The 19409-nt window shown below is 33.3% G+C and overlaps 1 protein-coding gene across 1 annotated transcript; it reads right to left on the bottom strand.

The window, feature by feature from the left end:
• Positions 1–15360: 15360 nt before the first annotated feature.
• On the bottom strand, positions 15361–17551 carry LOC145048183 (thioredoxin domain-containing protein PLP3B-like). The gene is made up of 9 exons (XM_078996614.1): positions 17426–17551; positions 17152–17276; positions 16657–16731; positions 16521–16568; positions 16268–16410; positions 16108–16180; positions 15910–15971; positions 15733–15830; positions 15361–15594 (listed from the first exon to the last, which is right to left on the bottom strand). Exons 2-9 carry the CDS (start codon positions 17233–17235, stop codon positions 15488–15490), a joined length of 690 nt encoding a protein of 229 aa, XP_078852740.1. The 5' UTR covers positions 17236–17276; positions 17426–17551; the 3' UTR covers positions 15361–15487.
• Positions 17552–19409: the final 1858 nt, after the last annotated feature.

Raw genomic sequence — 19409 nt, 5'->3', positions numbered from 1 at the left:
TCGTTATTACATATGAATGCAAAATGGAATTTTAGAACACGCATTTGAATAAAAAAATCAAATATACCTCCATGATTTCTCTTCGACAAGTTTTGATAAATCTCCATGTCGCCTTCTCCCACAAAATTCTTACCTTCTGTATCCAATTTTGATGAATGAAAAGATAAAAAAACATTTTTTTTTCATAATTTGCATACAATACAAATTTAATTAGTAAGAATGCTTCTAATATTAACACGAAAAAATCTAATTAAAACAACATACATAAATCCATGGAGGAGGAGTAACTACTTTTGTTTACTGAAGAATGAACAATAACAACTATATAAAATATTTAATTTGTTTGAAGTCATTTCTTACCACAAATCTTGATAAGAGCTTCAAGTTCGAGCAAATTAGGTTGGCTGAGAAAAACATCCTTCGCAGCAACACAAAGCTACCGAATATTTGCCTCTATGATCTACAACTGTTTCGACACACATCCATCCTGGTTGACTGCAAGAATCTACCAAAAGGAAAACCAACAATTAATACATAGATCTTTGATAAGATTAAAATAAATAAATACTTGCAAATGAAGACTGTGATGCTTCTAGATAGTAAAATTGTTTGGACTTTCATTAGGCATCCTATTAAGCAAATTTTCGGCGACTAGTTTATTAAGCTCAACCGATTGAATTCAACAACACCGATCCATCACACCCTTCAAAATTCAAGATTTTGTTATTAATAAGTAAAACGAATTGAGTAATATTGCTTGTGATTTGTGACACCATTGATTATGGAATTCACTGATATTGAGTTTCTCTCGGACATTTCGTCGAACACCTTATGCGCACAACTTATATTCTTCCCCTACTAGCCCATTTAAGGGAGGAAAATAACATATTTGAGCAATATACACGATCATAAGTATCTGGCCATTTGAATATCGATGCATGTTTGGGATTATTTGTAACCAAATTATATGCAATCAACTAAATTTAGTGACTTTAGAGTTGTCCTTGTTATGATTTTGGATCGATTTCAACTACTGAAGTAAATCGACAACAATCATTTACCAATTCAGAGAAAACGCCATTTAAATTGTGGAGAGGGGTTGTAAAACAACAACAATCGGAAAGGTCAGCACGAAGTACAATCGACAAGGCGAAGGAATGATAAATGGAGATTCGAGATTAAAGGTAATCGGATCGATAGAGTGCTTCGTCGGCTGTCGTGGAGCTTCAAAGAGTGTATCAGATTAGTTGGTGGAGCTTCAAACGACGTTGTCTAGCTACGACATGGAGTATACAGCCGACACCAACAAGTCTGAGGTTGGTAGTAGACTAAAAATTGGGAATGGATGACCTGTTGGTGAAGGCAGTGACCTGCTGATGACGGAGTGGTGGCATAATGGTAATGGTGGCAATGTCGATCATTTCAGCACTGGATTCGGGAATCGACCAATGATGGGGATTAGTGGATGTAGTGAGAAGATTGTGAGGGGTGAGGCGGATAACAGGTCGATGTTATGTATTGTAGGTTTTTAAACTAAATTCCCTAATTAAAAGGGGATATTAAATATTTTCAAATTCTACAAAAATTAAAAAGATTAAACATTACTATTATACCCTTTAAACAAATTATTAATTATTTAATATTTTTTTAAAATTGATTGGTCAACGATCAATCATACATCCACACAATAATTAGTTAGAATATATAATATATATATATATATATATATATATATATATATATATATATATATATATATGGTTATGTTATTTTGTTTTTACTAACTATTGTGTGTCAGAATGCACAGATCTAGACCAATTGATGAAATTAATCATTGAACATGATTTAAGAGTGTATGATATTACAATGGGATAACATGTACCATATAATCACACAAACTTTAGCAAAAATGGTATTTTGGACAATAAACTACATTTATAAAAGGAAAATTTCGGATTTTTAGGGATAGTTAATTCTCCTAATTTTAAAAATATGATTTTTTAATTAATTCAATTTTAATTCTAACGTAATTTGTAAACACAATCGATTTTATTCTGTAATAATATTTTTTTTTTTAGAATGATGTTCTTTCAGAGTTTTTTTCTATTGCAATATTATTGAAGAATAACAAAATTCTTGAATCTGATGTTGAAAAATAACAACATTCTAATATATTCTTATACATTCGAACTTAAATACAAATGCATACATATTGTTACACACTAAAAGCATTATACATTTTAATATAACTATACATATTCCAAAAGAATATCAACAAAAATGAATAAAATTCTTTAAAAAATAACAACATTCTGCTAGAATACTCTCGTTCTCCTTGTTTTCTTCGTTTTCCACATCAATCGCAGCCCCTTCAAAACCTATATAAAAAAAAACATAATCAACTTTGAAATATTATAACTTTCAGTATATTCTAAAAAAATAAAACTATAAACTCTAATAGAATGTGTTAGACATTAAAAACTTTTAATTTATTCTAACAGAATGTAATACTCGAGTAATTTGTTCAAGTATTCCCCGAGTCACTTGATCCAAATAATCAACTTAATCTAATTACAATGATTATAGAGCCTACATTGTAGCTAACACAGAGGACAATACTTTGGAAAAAATGTCAGCTTAATGCAAGATAGAATGTGATAATATGACAGTTCAAAGATCATAAATTTTTCTGAACAAAGTAAAAGTGCAAAAAATACAATTGTAACATCACATGTTCAAAAGACTATAACTCAGCCTGTATTAATCCAATTAAAATGATTTTCGGACCTAACTTGTAGCTAACACAAAGGAGAATATGCATAAACAAATTTCAGATCATTCCAAGCTAGTATGAGAGATATATGATAGTTCAAAGATTACAAAAAAAATAGCTGAAATATCTGATTCAAGCAATTTAACAAACATTTGGCGGACAAAATCAGATGCTCAGATCTTTATACTCCATTTGTTGAAACATACAACATGTGTAATTAATAAAAACATGAATGTGACTAAAATTACAATAAAAGAGTGTATACCTTCAAGTACTAACGGGTAAGTTGTGTTATCAAGTGTATGAAATCACTTCAAAGAAATCAAATTAAATATAATGTTTATGGAATAACTAATCAAAACCAATGGCAAATAAGATAAAATAAAAACCCCATTTGACTAACACCAGGTGAAGTAGAAAAGAAGCATTACAGTTTCAAGAAGCTAAAATCTAAGAACAATACCACGAGGTGCGCCCAGGTCGTCCAACACTTCCATGTTATAACCTAAACATCATCATCCCTAGTGGTGAAGCAACCTGATGTGACCGTCCGATTTGTAAACCATATTTCGTTCGAAACAGAAAGACGTCGAATATGAGATGAAGGCAAAACAACTCCTCGAAGGTCACATGGTCGTGTGCTTCTGACTTTGTCGCCCGGGTTGGGGAAATAAAACACAATCGATTGCAATGGGATTGGATATTAGTCGACGATGGGAGAAGTACAGTGGGCTAGGTTTAGAAGAGGGGGATGACGAATAAAAGGATCTCTTTGTGATTTTGTAGTGTTTATTAACATAATTTCCATATTTAAAGATTATTAATGATTTTAATTATTTACCATATTTATCATAAATAAGATTACTATTATACCTTTTTATGATTTATTATTGATTTTATTTTTTCTTAATTTTAATTGGTTATTAGATTGGAAACATTTGAACTTATCTTTTTCTTTCTTTCTTTCTCTCTCTCTCTCTCTCTCTATATATATATATATATATATATATATATATACATATATATATATATATATATATATATATATATATATATATATATATATATGTTATTGTTGGTTCGATAATTCTTAGGGGAAAACGGTAAATTACACAAAAGTCAATAACTTTCCTCGTTTATGCGATTTTGAAACCATGTTTTTTTTGTTATAATTAAGTCGCTATGTTTTCAATTTGTTGTAATTCTAAACTCTGTTTTTGGAGTTTGTTTATGACTTGTCATTGCTGGAAAATTGTTAATCTTTTTGGTAGTGGCCGAAAAATTCTTAATCACGAGAGTAGACGACCGGAAAAAATATATTTGGCCGGAAAAGAAACCAAAAACCGACATAACTTTCTATTAACAATCATAAGGATATAATATGAATAATTAAAAAATTTTATAGGTTTAACCAGAACAAAATAAAAATTTTATCTTCGGAGTCATTATCGTCTAAAATTAATTACTTAATATAAGTCCAACTAGGTTAATACCCGTGGAACCCACGGGTGTTATTTTTAAATAGAATTAAAAATTAATTATGTAATAAAATAATATATCATTATTTTAGAAGATACATCGTATAAAATAAATTAATAAGTTGTAAGTAACAAAAACTTATGAAAATTGAAGACAACGTTCGTTGATTGATCTCTAAGTAACAAAAACTTATGAAAATTAAAGATGTATCGTATAAAATAAATTAATAAGCTGAAATTATATCGTATAAAATAAATTAATAAGCTGAAATTATATCGTACAAAATAAATTAATAAGTTAAAATCATATAATATTATAGGTTAATAAAAAAATATGAGAAGTCATATATTGTATATAAATGTAAATTAAGTGTAATACATGTAATATAAAATAAGAATTTTACAGTTATCCATGTTTTTTAAGTGATGCGGTATTGATCTACTTCGAACGTTTGATATTATATTCATTTTCTTCGATCTTTTATTTTCCAAATATAATTTTCTTTGTTTTCTCTTCTCTCTGGCTAGCAAGTGGTACATGTTATTGTTGTTTTATGCATAAGTATAAGTGATAATAAGATAGGATATAAAATATATAATTAGGCAAATAATATGTATATATAATATTGAAGAAATAAATGTACATTCGTAAGCATCAATAACTAATCTGGAAGAATATTGATTTCCAACGGACGAAGAATTTAACAATTTATCTAATTTTTTGTGTTAATACATGTGTATGTTATTAAAATATAATAAAGAAATTTTGAAAAAAATACCTTTGTAAATCGAAGTATTAACAGTTGTGATGTTGAAGAGCTTAAATTGAAGTTTTGGTATACGGGATTGGAAGATGGGTTTCTGTTAGATCAGTTTTTTTTCATAAGTTCATGTTTTACTGATCTGCCATTAGAAGTCTGCAAACTGAATCCAACTAGAATGATTAGTTGTAAAAACCTTACGAAATTGTGTATTTCCTATGGGAAATCGAAATAGTATTGATTGAAAACACCCAAAATTCACAGATTTGATTACTTAGAACTATTTTTTTCAAATATTTTTTTCAGATTCTCCACGGAAGAAAACAACCCATAGAGTGGAACACAAAAATGAAAATTGATGCTGGAGCAAGTGATGCCCTTTAAAGCAATATAATGATTTTTATCTAAGAATGACTCACAAAAAGAACGAGATACAGGTAGTGAAGTGATGGTGATTTGAAATTATTTCATTATCTACTGATTAAATGTATAATGAATAACGATGAGCAGATTTCTTTTAAAGGTTTTTGACTTACAGGTATTGAAGGGATGCCTATTAGAATATCTATTTTTCTTCTGCTCCTGGCCCTGCTTTGGAATTGTGAACAATTGGAATGTGAAGAATTAACGCAATATGGTGAGTATTAACCAATAAAATAGATAAAAATCTTTATAAAGTTTGAAGTATTACGATAAATAAGGTTGTGATCGGTTTTAAATGATAATGTTAAATATTGATTAATGAGTTTCCTTGTTTAAAATAAATACAGAAAACAGATCAATAGATTTAAAATTCTTTTGAATTTTGAAAGATTATTGGATCTCCTTATTCAACGCATGAAGCAGCTGTGTATACAGAAGATATTAAATCGAACGGAAGGGCAATTTCGATATTTTAGTTTGCTGAAAAGAGCGGGAAAAAAATAGATTGGTAGGGCTTAGAAAATACCTCGTGGCATTGAAAGCTCTTATTTATTAGGATAGGAGATTTGAAAGTTTTAATTTTGGAAAGCGTTTATAAGAGCATTGGGTGTGGGCAACAAGATGCAACACCACCTCACATGCCACATAAGCAAGTGGTGTTATAACACTAAGTGAGGAAATGGGCAACAAGATATAACACGATGTAACACCAACTTTTTGAAAATTAATATTTTTATTTTTGTATTTTTTTTCGCTATTTCGTTTTTTTTAACTTTTTTTTTGTTTTTGTTTTTTTTTTTTCTTTTTGCGTTTTTTTAATAACTAATATATTTTTTTTTATAAAACATATAATTTTAAAAACAAAAAAAAAGACATAATATTTAAAATCTAAAATCCGATTACAATTAAAAAAACATAATTTTAAACCTAAATTAATAACTAAAATAACATTGAAATCACTACTAAATACCACACAATCAACCCAAATATTTTTTCCTAATTTGTTCCTTCATTGCTTGTAGCACCGCTAGATCAGCAGGTGTTAAACCATCTTCGCTTGTCCGAAGAATTGACAACTGTTGTGTCATTAATTCCCTTTCTTTTTGCTCCCGCTTCTCCCGTGCCTGACTTTCCAGAAATTCCAAATGACGACGTTTCAACTCATTTTTTTCTTTTATTAACAAATTATGTTCGTCGAATTTCGCTCTCATTTCCGCCGCATCTTTTGCTCTCGTCTCCACCTCATCCGCATGTCTTGCAGCGCGCCTCGTTTTGTCGCGTCCGGGCGGTCGTCGTGGTGGGGATATCTCTTGGATATCATCCGGGATCTCATCATCATCGGTGTTTAGGTCGATGTTAGTCCGTGCGTCCGACACGTCGACCGAACTAGAATTGCGAGACCTTTTGGATTGAACCTCCGGCGATGTAGGCGTTTTATTCCACTTTAGATCCGCTCGCAACAATTCCCATGATTTTTCAAAGTCGAAAACATTACCCATTTCGACCCGATATTGGTCCTTCGCAGCTTTGAACAAATCAAAGTCGTTGGTTCCACTTTGTTGTTGCGTCGCAATCCGGTTGTAAATACCGTTGAATTTGCTGCACCGCTTACTTATCATACCCCATTTGCTGCTCAACATGTCGTTGTTGTGATACGGATTTTTCTTTAAAATAGCGTGAAACTTGTCGAGCACCGCCCCCCAATAAGATCCTTTTTTCATTCCATTTCCACGAAGTTCGTCCTTTGAAGTAGCACACCAAGCCGCCGTCAAAGCGTATTCCTCCTCCGGTGTCCACCATTGTGGAACGTCTGCATTTTCAGATTCCACCGCTATTGATTTCCCTTTTGATTTTCCTTTCCTACTACTTCCCGCTTCCACTTGAACTGTTGGTTGTGTTGTAGGCGACGGTTGATTTGTTGTTTGTTGCATCGAAGCAAAAGTAGAGAAAAGATTTTGTTGTAAATTTGGGTGTTGACCAAATTGATTTTGTTGAACGTAAGGTGAGTTGGGAAATTGCAGTGGCGGTGAAGCGGGATTGAAAGCGGCACCTTGGTATGATATTTGTGGTGAACCCTAAGACGACAAAAGGTTAAAATAATTTTCGTACCCCGCAAATCCGAGAGGCGAGGTTGTGTTTGGGTTTGATGAGGGAGGGGGGGTGTTTGGGTTTTGCTCCATTTTTTGATTAACAAAGTGTAGAAAATATAGAGAGGATTTTAAAAAGATATGTAAAGTGTAAATTAAAAAAGATTGTATGTATATGTATATATATATATATATATATATATATATATATATATATATATATATATATATATATATATATATATAGGTAAAAAGCAACTTGATTGGAGAAATAAATAAAGAGAAAGAGGTTATTATGATTTATTAATATGTTATAAGAATAATATATTAAAGGAGAAATCATATTTGCTTAATTAATATTGGTTAATAATTAATTAGGAATTAATTTTGTGATCAAGTGTAATTAATTAAACTAGAGGGGCTGAATTGTAATTATGTGATAGTTACAAAATATGGTAATGGTTATCCTAAATATGGGTTGAACGAATTCAAGGAGATAAGGATCCTTGAAATCATCCAAACGATAAAGGATAACGGTTTTCAAGGCTTATCTTATGGTTGCTTTGTGGATATGCAACTAGATAAGGATAGTGACTGAAACCCTATCTCTACACCTATATAAAGACCCTAAGGCCTTAGAATTCGTGTACTTGTTCCCAATAAGTCCTAAGGACGAATTCTAACCTCTCTCATCTCTCATTATACCTTCTCCATTTGCTCTTGGTGTTTGTAAGCCATTAGAGGAGTGACACTTGTGACTCTAAGCCTTCCAAAGTCAATTCAAGGAGATTTGGAATTGTTATTGCTACATAACAATCAAGGTATGATCTTCAACCTAATTACATATTAATATGATTACTTGAATGCTAGAATTAGGGTTTATAGTCTTGGATTCAAAGCATGTACAATAGAGAAACCTAGATCCAAGCTTTAGGGTTTGTATGAGCACATAGGATGTCTTATGACCAAAGCCCATCACTGACTTCTTGCAATCCCACATCCGAAGAGAAAGAGGGCACGAAGACCTCGGTAACTCCGTTAGCTGGTTGGGGATAAAAAAAAAAGTGTACGAAGGGCCCTTGGGCCACTCGCATGTGAATAACCGACTTTACTAGCAGTACCACAGGACCCTTGGGGACCAATAGTAAAAGCCAGTGAAAGTCCTTTTACGCTGTGTTGGATCATGTAAGACCCAACAACTCGTAAGGTTAGAGTCTTCGGGCCTAAAGATCAGGTCATTGGGCTAGCTAGGCCTAACAAACAAGATTTTACACTTTGGGGCCCAAAGAGGGTGCGTCAATGTCTGTGCACTCTCACGTGTGTGTTGAATTCCCAAATGTTTCCGTGTATGAGTCGAGTTATTATCGTGTTAGTAGTTTCGGGTTTGTCATTGATTCGAGACCGAATCAATTCGTTTGATAACGATTTTTGGTGTTGTGGTGTAATATAATTCGTCGGTAGTCGTAGTGCCAGTGTTTGATCACAACGGATGTATTGAATTTACATTTCAATTTTTCTGTTACATCCCCTCTTTTAGTTATAAATTTACTTTTTCAACCCTTTAAATAAATAAATTTCCGATTTGGTCCTTAAACCATTTTTTTTCTTGATGTTTTAACACCAAAACTTATTGCAATTGACATTTTTCAGCATATTCTTAGTTGAAAACAGCTTTAGTCCTTGAAAATGCAGTTTTCTCGGTTGTAGCCCCTCTTTTTCGCAATTTTTACATTTTTGGCCCAAATTGGAAAAATTTTACAACTTTGGTCCTCTTTAATTATGAAAAGCATTTTTAACCCTTGAAAAGGACTTAGGACACTAGTAGTCCACTGTTTTGCAGAAAAATACAGTTTTGGCCCTTCAAAACAGAAAATTTCGCATATTGGGCCCTATTGGGCCGAAAATGTCATTTTTAGCCCATTAAGCTTGGAATTTATATTTTCAACCCTCCAAAAGAGTATATTTCCAGAAAATACTTATTTGAAACCGTTTTGACTCTTCTCATCCATCAGAATTCCTAATATGTCATTTTGGGCCCTTTAACTTTATATTTTTAACATTTTATGTCCAAAAATTGAGTTTTTAGCCCAAAGAAGATGTTATTAAGCCACTTAGCTATTTTTCTTGGAATAATTTGTATGTATAAATATATTTGATGCTAGTATCATTTAACATAAAGTATATCTCGATTTTTAGGGGCTTATCGTTAGATCCAACATCATAAACACAAAAAAACACACATATAAGCATAGAAATCATACAAGGCATACAAAACACATATAGATCTACACTTTCACTTGTATTCCCCCCCCACACACAAAACTTATAAAACCGAAAGATAGGGAGTATGAAGCTCACCTTAGGGTGTGGTTTCGGTTCTTGAAGAAAAGATGGAAGAAAGTTTGGTGATTTTTGGCCCTAGCACCCCTTGATGAAGATCTCGAGTTTATGGAGTTTTCTAGGATGCAAGATCACGATTTTTGCATGGATTAGGAAGAGATTTTTGATAAAACAAAGAATCTAAGTCATAGATCCAAGCATAACCTTACCTTAGATGAAGAGTTTGTAGAAATATCCTCTTGAAAGCCTCTTAATTTTCGAGATTTTTGAATGGTGAGGAAGGATGAGTTCTTGAGTATTATAGAGAGAATTTGTGAGGTGTGTGTGTGTGTGTGTTTGAAATGGCCGAGAGCAAGAGAGAGAGAGGGAGAAATAGACCCTTGAGGTGATATGCATGGAAACATGGAATAGGTTGCATGGAGTTCCAAAAGACAATAATGAGGTGTTAATTGCAAGTCAACTCTCTTCATCTCTTCTTGGGTTTGGGCCTTGGGCCGAGAATTTGGAAGGAAAAGGGAAAATTTGGGCTTTTATGCCCTCTAGCCCATGTAGAAGTTAGGTTGGAGGAGTTTTAACCTAAAAGTAACATAATATGATTTTTACACTTTGTTGGACTAGTTTAGGTTATTCATGGTTCAAAACTCTTAATTTATTTCATTCTAGGCCCAATATGGCCCAAAATGTTGAAATAAATAAATGTGGGTCCAATTAGAGCCCAATTAAGGGTTCTAAGCCCATGATAGTCAAATTGGAAGCTTATTGGTCCATTGAGTCCAATAAGGAAGTCTTAGTCTAAAATTGACCTAAACAAGAACTTCTAGGGTTTCCAATTGTTTGTTGACTATTTGAAGTACTGGTATGATGTATTTTATTGAAGTTTCTGAAGGAATCACACATGATCTTATGTTTCTGGTTCAATGTTTTACTTAAGTATAGTGATTACAAAACATAAAATTTCTAGTTGTGACATCATCCCCCCGTTAGAGGGAATTTCGTCCCGAAATTCTGTTTGAATGCTAGATTTGAGAATGCTAGAATAGGTGAGGGTACTTTCGCTTCATTTGGTCTTCGCGTTCCCACGTGAATTCTGGTCCACGCTTTGCGTTCCACCGTACTTTCATGATCGGGATGCGACTTTGCTTAGTACGCTTCACCTCCCTGTCCATGATTTCAATTGGTTCTTCAACGAACAGGAGATTCTCATTGATTTCTATCTCGTCAAGAGGAATGACGAGGGTTTCATCAGAGAGGCACTTCTTCAGATTAGAGACATGAAACACGGGGTGTACACCATTTAGCTCTGCGGGTAGTTGCAGTCTGTAGGCTACCGGACCTATTCGGGCGACGATTTCGAAAGGTCCAATGTATCGTGGGTTCAACTTTCCCTGTTTTCCGAAACGTATAACCCCTTTACAGGGTGAGACTTTCAACAGTACTCGATCCCCGACCTGAAATTCTAAGGGCTTTCGCCGTTTATCAGCGTAGCTCTTTTGTCGGTCACGCGATGCTTGCAATCGTGCTTTGATTTGAACGATATTTTCCGTGGTTTCGCGAATGATCTCCGGTCCCGTTAGTGCTTTGTCCAATGTATGTGTTTTTGCTAGCTGGGTGTCACCTACTTCAGCCCAACATAACGGTGATCTACACTTACGCCCGTACAGTGCTTCGAAAGGATCCACCTTGATGCTCGAGTGATAACTATTGTTATATGAGAGCTCGATTAAAGGTAGGTGGGTATCCCAAGACTTCCCAAAGTCTATCACGCATGCGCGGAGCATGTCTTTGAGCGTTTGGATGGTTCGATCGCTTTGACCATCCGTTTGTGGATGATAAGCGGTGCTCATGTCGAGGTTTGTTCCCATCGCCTTATGGAGTGATTACCAAAATCGTGACGTGAACCTACTGTCCCTATCCGAGATGATAGATACTGGTATTCCGTGGAGTCTCATGATCTCTCGAATGTACAGACGTGTCAATCTTTCCATCTTGTAGGATTCTTTTATAGGCAGGAAATGGACAGACTTCGTCAGTCGTTCGACTATTACCCATATGGCGTCCAGTCCGTCCGACGTCTTGGGTAGCTTGGTCACGAAATCCATCGAAATCCTCTCCCATTTCCACTCCGGGATTACCGGTTGCTGTAACAATCCTGAGGGTTTCTGGTACTCCACCTTTACCTTGCCGCACGTAAGGCACTTGCTAACGTAGGTCGCAATTTCCGTCTTCATGTTAGGCCACCAATAATGTTGTTTAATGTCCAAATACATCTTGTCTGAACCGGGATGAATGGAGTATCGTGTCTTGTGGGCTTCTTTCATAACAACTTCTCTAAATCCTCCGAGTTTAGGGACCCAAATACGGTTCATGAAATAGTATACTCCATTCTCCTTTGCCTCTAGGTTCTTCTCCATTCCGCGCAGTGCTTCACTTTCTCTATTTTCCGTCTTCATGGCCTCCGACTGGACTACTGCAATTTGAGTGGCTAGGTGAGATTGAATGGCTATTGAGAGAGTTTTTGTACGACGATTAGAGTACTCCTTCCGATTTAATGCATCAGCTACCACGTTGGCCTTGCCTGGATGGTACTTGATCTCGCACTCATAATCGTTTAGCAATTCAACCCATCTTCGTTGCCTCATGTTCAGCTCCTTATGGTTCAAGATGTGTTGGAGACTCTTGTGGTCCGTGAAGATGGTGCACTTCGTACCGTACAGGTAGTGTCTCCAAAATTTCAGAGCGAAGACCACGACTCCCAATTCTAGGTCATGGGTCGTATAATTTACTTCGTGCGTCTTTAGTTGACGGGATACATATGCTATCACCCTTCCACGTTGCATGAGGACGCAATCTAAGCCCTGATTTGACGCGTCGCAGTAGACTACAAAATCTTCCGTTCCTTCCGGTAGAGATAGTACAGGGGCGTTACAGAGAGCTTGCTTTAATGTCCAAAACGCATTCTCTTGTTTGTCTGTCCATTTGAATGGTACGCCTTTTTGCGTAAGAGAGGTAAAGGGCGACTATCTCAAGCATGGGAGATTCCAAACCCTAAATGTCTAGAACCATAAAGTCATTGACTCAATGACTTTGCGTGCCCCAAAAGAATCCAACATCAAAATAAAGCATTATACTTTCACAAAATGGACACTATCTCAAGCATGGGAGATTCCAAACCCTAAATAAGACAACTTTAATCATCTAGAACCTCAGAAACACCAAGAGTGGCAATTCATAGCTCATGGAGTGGTACCAAACCACTAGATCTCATTACTGGGACCAAAATAAACCAAAAACTCATACAAACTAGATCTAAGCCAACAATGAACAGGATCAAGGCTTTTTACCTTAAACAAGTTGGAAACGAAGCACATAATCCAAATCCATAAGCTCATCCTTGATTCACAACCTTGCATCGAACTCGAACTTATTGGAAATGACCCAAAACACCAAAATGCACATCATGAGCTCAAAATTACAACCATGGAGGCTTAGAGACGATTTATAGGTTTTGTGGGCTTGGATGTTGGTAAAAAGGTCAACCCTAAAGACTTAATAAGCTTATATAGGATACACACCCAAAAATTAAGGTTTGCCCTTTCCCCTCGTATGCCCCGCGCACTCCTCGTACGCCCAGCGTATGAGGTCTCACAAACCCGATATGACCCTCGCAGTATGCTGAGCGTACTCAACATTACGCGCAACGTAATGCCCTTCGCATGAGTATGCCCCGCGTAGTAAGGTTTCCCCACAAACCCTATCATATTCCAAAGACCATAACTTTTTCGTTATAATTCTGATTCCGATGATCCTTATATCCATAAAAATGTAACGAGAAGCTCTAAACTTCAATCAAGTCATACATGGCTTACCAAATCACGAACAAACATCCATTTTCCATAGAAGCCCAAGCTGACAAATTACCGAAATACCCTTTGACTCTAAAACATGAACCGAATACCTAGTTCATCCAAATTACATTATCCAACTCAAATGAGTCCAAATCTCAATTCCTCAAGGGTGCTAAGTCTACTAATACCCAATCTCTGATCACCACCCCAAAATAGAAAATGATTCGAAACAGAGCGTTATATTAAATTTAGAGTTTCATAAAATTGATTATGTACAATCTAATTACTTAAGATGTAAATCAAATGATTTAGACATGTTTAAATTTTGAGTTTCATAAAATAAGTTATGTACAATCTAATGATTAATCAAATTTTATTTGTTTTGTATGAGTTTAAAATTATTCAAATGCTAATTTGTTGTCGGTAAATCAACAAATTACTTCTATGAATCTGTTGACAAAATGTTTTAAATAACATGATGACAAGGTCAAATTATGATATTTTATATATATATATATTAACTTAATTTCATTAAATTGTGTTTTAATTGATGATAATCTTTTTATTTTATTGTTGTTTATTTGGATAAATTTGTTATCATCATACAATGTATAATAATAAATTACATACCGATGCAACAGATGAAAATAAAATCAATATTTTTTTTATCAATACCCTTTGACTCTAAAACATGAACCGAATACCTAGTTCATCCAAATTACATTATCCAACTCAAATGAGTCCAAATCTCAATTCCTCAAGGGTGCTAAGTCTACTAATACCCAATCTCTGATCACCACCCCAAAATAGAAAATGATTCGAAACAGAGCGTTATATTAAATTTAGAGTTTCATAAAATTGATTATGTACAATCTAATTACTTAAGATGTAAATCAAATGATTTAGACATGTTTAAATTTTGAGTTTCATAAAATAAGTTATGTACAATCTAATAATTAATCAAATTTTATTTGTTTTGTATGAGTTTAAAATTATTCAAATGCTAATTTGTTGTCGGTAAATCAACAAATTACTTCTATGAATCTGTTGACAAAATGTTTTAAATAACATGATGACAAGGTCAAATTATGATATTTTATATATATATATATATTAACTTAATTTCATTAAATTGTGTTTTAATTGATGATAATCTTTTTATTTTATTGTTGTTTATTTGGATAAATTTGTTATCATCATACAATGTATAATAATAAATTACATACCGATGCAACAGATGAAAATAAAATCAATATTTTTTTTATCACACCCGTCCACTGTCCATAATTTTGTTTTACGTATCGATACACTCAATAAAAACCCAAAATTCTGTTCTACATATTGATACACTTGATAAAAAAATTTCTCTGCCAAAAAAATAAACTGCCTAATAACATTTTATTTGCTTTTTTTATAAAAATAATATGTTGATATAGATGAGAAAAGACAATTCGAACTATAACAATCGAGTCATACAAATTTCCAATTTTTTCCCACAAGAAATTACAAAATTACAGTTTCAATCCATACAAATCTAACCAACTATCGAGTCAGTGTACCACATTAATCAACACATAGCCTTCTTCTACGTCAGTTTAATAAACTTGCCATCATCAAATACATACATTTTGATGATGAACTAGATAGCAACTATTTAAATTCAAACACACCATATATCAAATTTGCAAACATTTAATTATACATATATAACATATAAGATTTGGAAATGGAATTAATACTTTTGAGAAATAGAGTCATTTTAGTTTTTCTCCTTTTTTTGTTATTCAGAGTCGGAATCATGAATTCCAGAGTATCTAACTGTCCTACGTCTACTTTCATCATATTCAGCTTCTTCATCCTCATCTTTTTTCTTCTCCTCAATTATACCTACACAAAACATAATTTCATTTATTTATTTTTTCATAGCATCCTACTTTCATTTAACCCTTTTTTTTTTTTTTTTCCCTTTTTATATATATGTTTTTTTTTTAAAGTACATGAACTTTTAGAAAGAAAAAATGTTACCTTTCTTGATCAATAAAGCTTCTAACTTCCTTGTGCTGAAATCGTCTTTTCCTCCAAGATCTTGAAACCCAACAAGCCTATCTCCTGCAATTCCTTTTCTGAGACAAAAAAAAAAAAAAAGTTGAATTTTTAATCCCATAAAATATAACATAGAAAAGGAAAACAAACATGTCTGACCTGAACAATATCACACATGGCAATGTCTTGATTCCTAGTTTTGTCACAAAGAACGGGGCATTCTGTACGTAATATTTAAAAATGTTAAAAAAACATATATATATATATATATATATATATATATATATATATATATATATATATAGAGAGAGAGAGAGAGAGAATAAAAAAATTGATGTTAATAATGATAATACAAACCTCTGCATCTAGCTTAACAAATTTGGCATCAAGATGACTTGTTGCAAGAGACTTCAAATGCTTATCCATTATCCTATAATAACAGATATTATACATATCAAGAAAGTATATGGTGAAAATTGTTTGTTAGGAGTCTTGAAAGGGCAAAATGGTCATTTACTTGCAGCGATAGAACTCCCGATGGTAGAAATGGCAAATCACCTTTTCACTGGTAGTGACTTCACCCAAAAAGTCTCCTTCAGTTATCTCCCTATACTCTCCATGCCCTTTTTTTGTTAATGATTGTCTCTTTTCAGCTTCTCTCTTTTCCAACAAAAAATTTAATAAAAACCATAAAAGGCAAATGAGACTTAAAAAGACTTTCCAAATTTCATTTTCTACTTGTGTTTGCATTATAATAATCAAATTGCAACCTTAAGAGCTGCAATCCTATCTGCATGCAGCTTTTCCAGCTCAGGATCCTGATATACAGTTACATAAAAGTGGAATTAAAATGAAAATTTTGATTAAAAACATATGTTATACAATAAACATGAATTTACAACTTACATCCATCAAATCATCTAGATCAACCTCCTCATTGACAGAGGATGATGTTTGTGCCTTTTCATGAGCTGCAACTTCCTATAAGAGAATTAAATAGATAGATACATGAGTTCTATTGATCAATGTGAAGGAGCAAAATATTCATTAAAATCATTCACCCTTCATCAGTTGCTATTTTTGCACTTTCATTCATCAATGTGAAGGAGCAGAATGCTCACTATTTATAAAATTCAATACAAATCTTGAATATGTTGAGCATTCTCTTCACAGAGTACTGGTTTTACTAGTTTTTAGCTTCAAAATATGGATCTTTTGGGATAAACATAGAATTTATTACTACAGTAAACTACCGGAATAAGAAACTACGGCAATTGGACTCTGATAAACATATCTCAATCTCAGTTTACAAACCCTACAACGAAATCTAGTGTTTGAAAAAAAAAAGTGAAATTAATATCGTAAGAGAATTTGAACTTCATGACATAGAAATACAAATACCTTCTGATAATCACGAGCAGCTGCAGCCATTACATTTCCAAATGCTAGAGTCTGCAGAGTCGATTTAACTGAATCGGGATCCATGTCTACAGACGCTAATTACTTCTTTTATCTCTGTAGAAATCCTACATAGTTCGAAGAGTAAAACATCCAGAACATCATGAATCGGCACATAAATCAAAGGTTACAAGGGGTACAAGGATCTGAAACAATGTTGAAATTACACAACGCCTATCGATTTTGAATCGGAGATAAGTATAGAACCTAATCTTACCACGGATCTCAGATTTGGTGAGAGAAGTTCTGAAAATCGAATGTCTTTCAAACTATTGAAATTTGGTCCTTCGATCGAATGTCTTTCAAACTTTCTTCCGCAGACCTCTTAAAAAACAAAAATAATAATGAGAAGAAATAGAATGAAATAAAAAACATTAACCTTTCTATTCGTTTGTTTCCCTACTTCAATTTTGATTTTATTTTACCAAAGAAAATCATATCCCAATAGAAGATATAAAAACACGGTTTTAATTTTTTTTTTTTTCCCTCTTTTCATAATTAGAACTTCGATTTATTATCATGTTTATTGATTAATCGTCATAATAATGATTTATTTGGAATTTAACAAATAAATTATAAAAAGGCAAACCTATAAATGTTCTCAATTAAAACCCTAGAGTTCCATACATTCTTTACCCTATCCATCACATCTTAACATTATTAGTCCAATGGCCAAATTCTGTATATATACAACTTAAATCATATGGTTTAACTCATTAGACCAAATTTTCTAGTTTAAGTAAAAGAAAAGAAACAACCATGTCCACGTGTGCAGTAAGAAGTGATTGAAAAGACTAAAATGCTCCTGCCTCATTTGGATGATCTTTGTAGGGATAAAAGAACAACCTAGTTCGGTTTGATCAATTGGTGTTGATATCAACAGTGATGTTGCAGATTTAGGCAGTGATAATGATGTTGGTATTTCATCGGATAACTCTGAGAGGAAAAATAAAGACAAAAGGGTAAAACAGTCATTATGATTTTTGAATGTAAAATGATATAAATGAAAGTATAATGACTTACTTTGAAAAGAATAAAATAAAAGCATAACTTATAAGAGGTAACCAAAATCAAACATGTTTATATTTTCAAAGTGTAATGACTTAAAAGTATTTTAACAGTTTTGGTTAGAAAAGTGTATTATTTTATTTGTTAGAATGTCTAAATAGACAAAAAAAAAATGTATAGCTCCATAAATGAGAGTTTAAGCTAATTGATAAGATTTTCAATATACAATATCTTAATTTAAAAATAAAAAGTAAATTTTTTTTTATGAAATAAAAGTAAAGTACACAATTGGTAACAAAAAAAGAAAAAAGAATTCACTTTGAAATAATGTTATTTTTGTAATGAACTGGTTCATACATCAAGTCTTAGTAACAGAAAACCACTAGAGAACTAGAGTTAAATAAAGGATTTAAAGATGAAAACAGACCTCAGTGAAATGATGAAGAAGAAGACAACCAACGACAAGTTCAATAGCACCATAAAAACACGCTCGTCATTTTGAAGTCCAAATGCAACTGTTGCAGTTCCTAAAACCGAGAAAATCAGGTTTTACAGAAAAAAAAGGCGACGAAAAGATGAAGATGGAAGACTGCATAATACGAGAAGAAAGGGAATAATATAAAAAGAACACCGAATCAACCTTAAATTCTTTGTCGCGTCCGGGCGGTCGTCGTGGTGGGGATATCTCTTGGATATCATCCGGGATCTCATCATCATCGGCGTTTAGGTCGATGTTAGTCCGTGCGTCCGACACGTCGACCGAACTAGAATTGCGAGACCTTTTGGATTGAACCTCCGACGATGTAGGCGTTTTATTCCACTTTGGATCCGCTCGCAACAATTCCCATGATTTTTCAAAGTCGAAAACATGACCCATTTCGACCCGATATTATACGCATAACAAAGAATTTAAGGTTGATTCGGTGTTCTTTTTATATTATTCCCTTTCTTCTCGTATTATGCAGTCTTCCATCTTCATCTTTTCGTCGCCTTTTTTTTCTGTAAAACCTGATTTTCTCGGTTTTAGGAACTGCAACAGTTGCATTTGGACTTCAAAATGACGAGCGTGTTTTTATGGTGCTATTGAACTTGTCGTTGGTTGTCTTCTTCTTCATCATTTCACTGAGGTCTGTTTTCATCTTTAAATCCTTTATTTAACTCTAGTTCTCTAGTGGTTTTCTGTTACTAAGACT

Source organism: Lactuca saligna, chromosome 5, assembly GCF_052625555.1.
Source record: "Lactuca saligna cultivar CGN05327 chromosome 5, ASM5262555v1, whole genome shotgun sequence".
Taxonomy (NCBI): Eukaryota; Viridiplantae; Streptophyta; class Magnoliopsida; order Asterales; family Asteraceae; genus Lactuca; species Lactuca saligna.
This window is presented reverse-complemented; position numbering and strand designations above follow the sequence as displayed.

What these genes read in the sequence shown, in the direction of transcription:
- LOC145048183 (XM_078996614.1), bottom strand. Translation starts at nt 17,235, where the DNA reads ATGGATCCCGATTCAGTTAAATCGACTCTGCAGACTCTAGCATTTGGA. An exon ending in ATAGGATTGCAGCTCTTAAG is followed by an intron (nt 16,411 to 16,520) that starts GTTGCAATTTGA and finishes TTGTTGGAAAAG; the next exon opens with AGAGAAGCTGAAAAGAGACA. An exon ending in AGCTTTATTGATCAAGAAAG is followed by an intron (nt 15,595 to 15,732) that starts GTAACATTTTTT and finishes TGTTTTGTGTAG; the next exon opens with GTATAATTGAGGAGAAGAAA.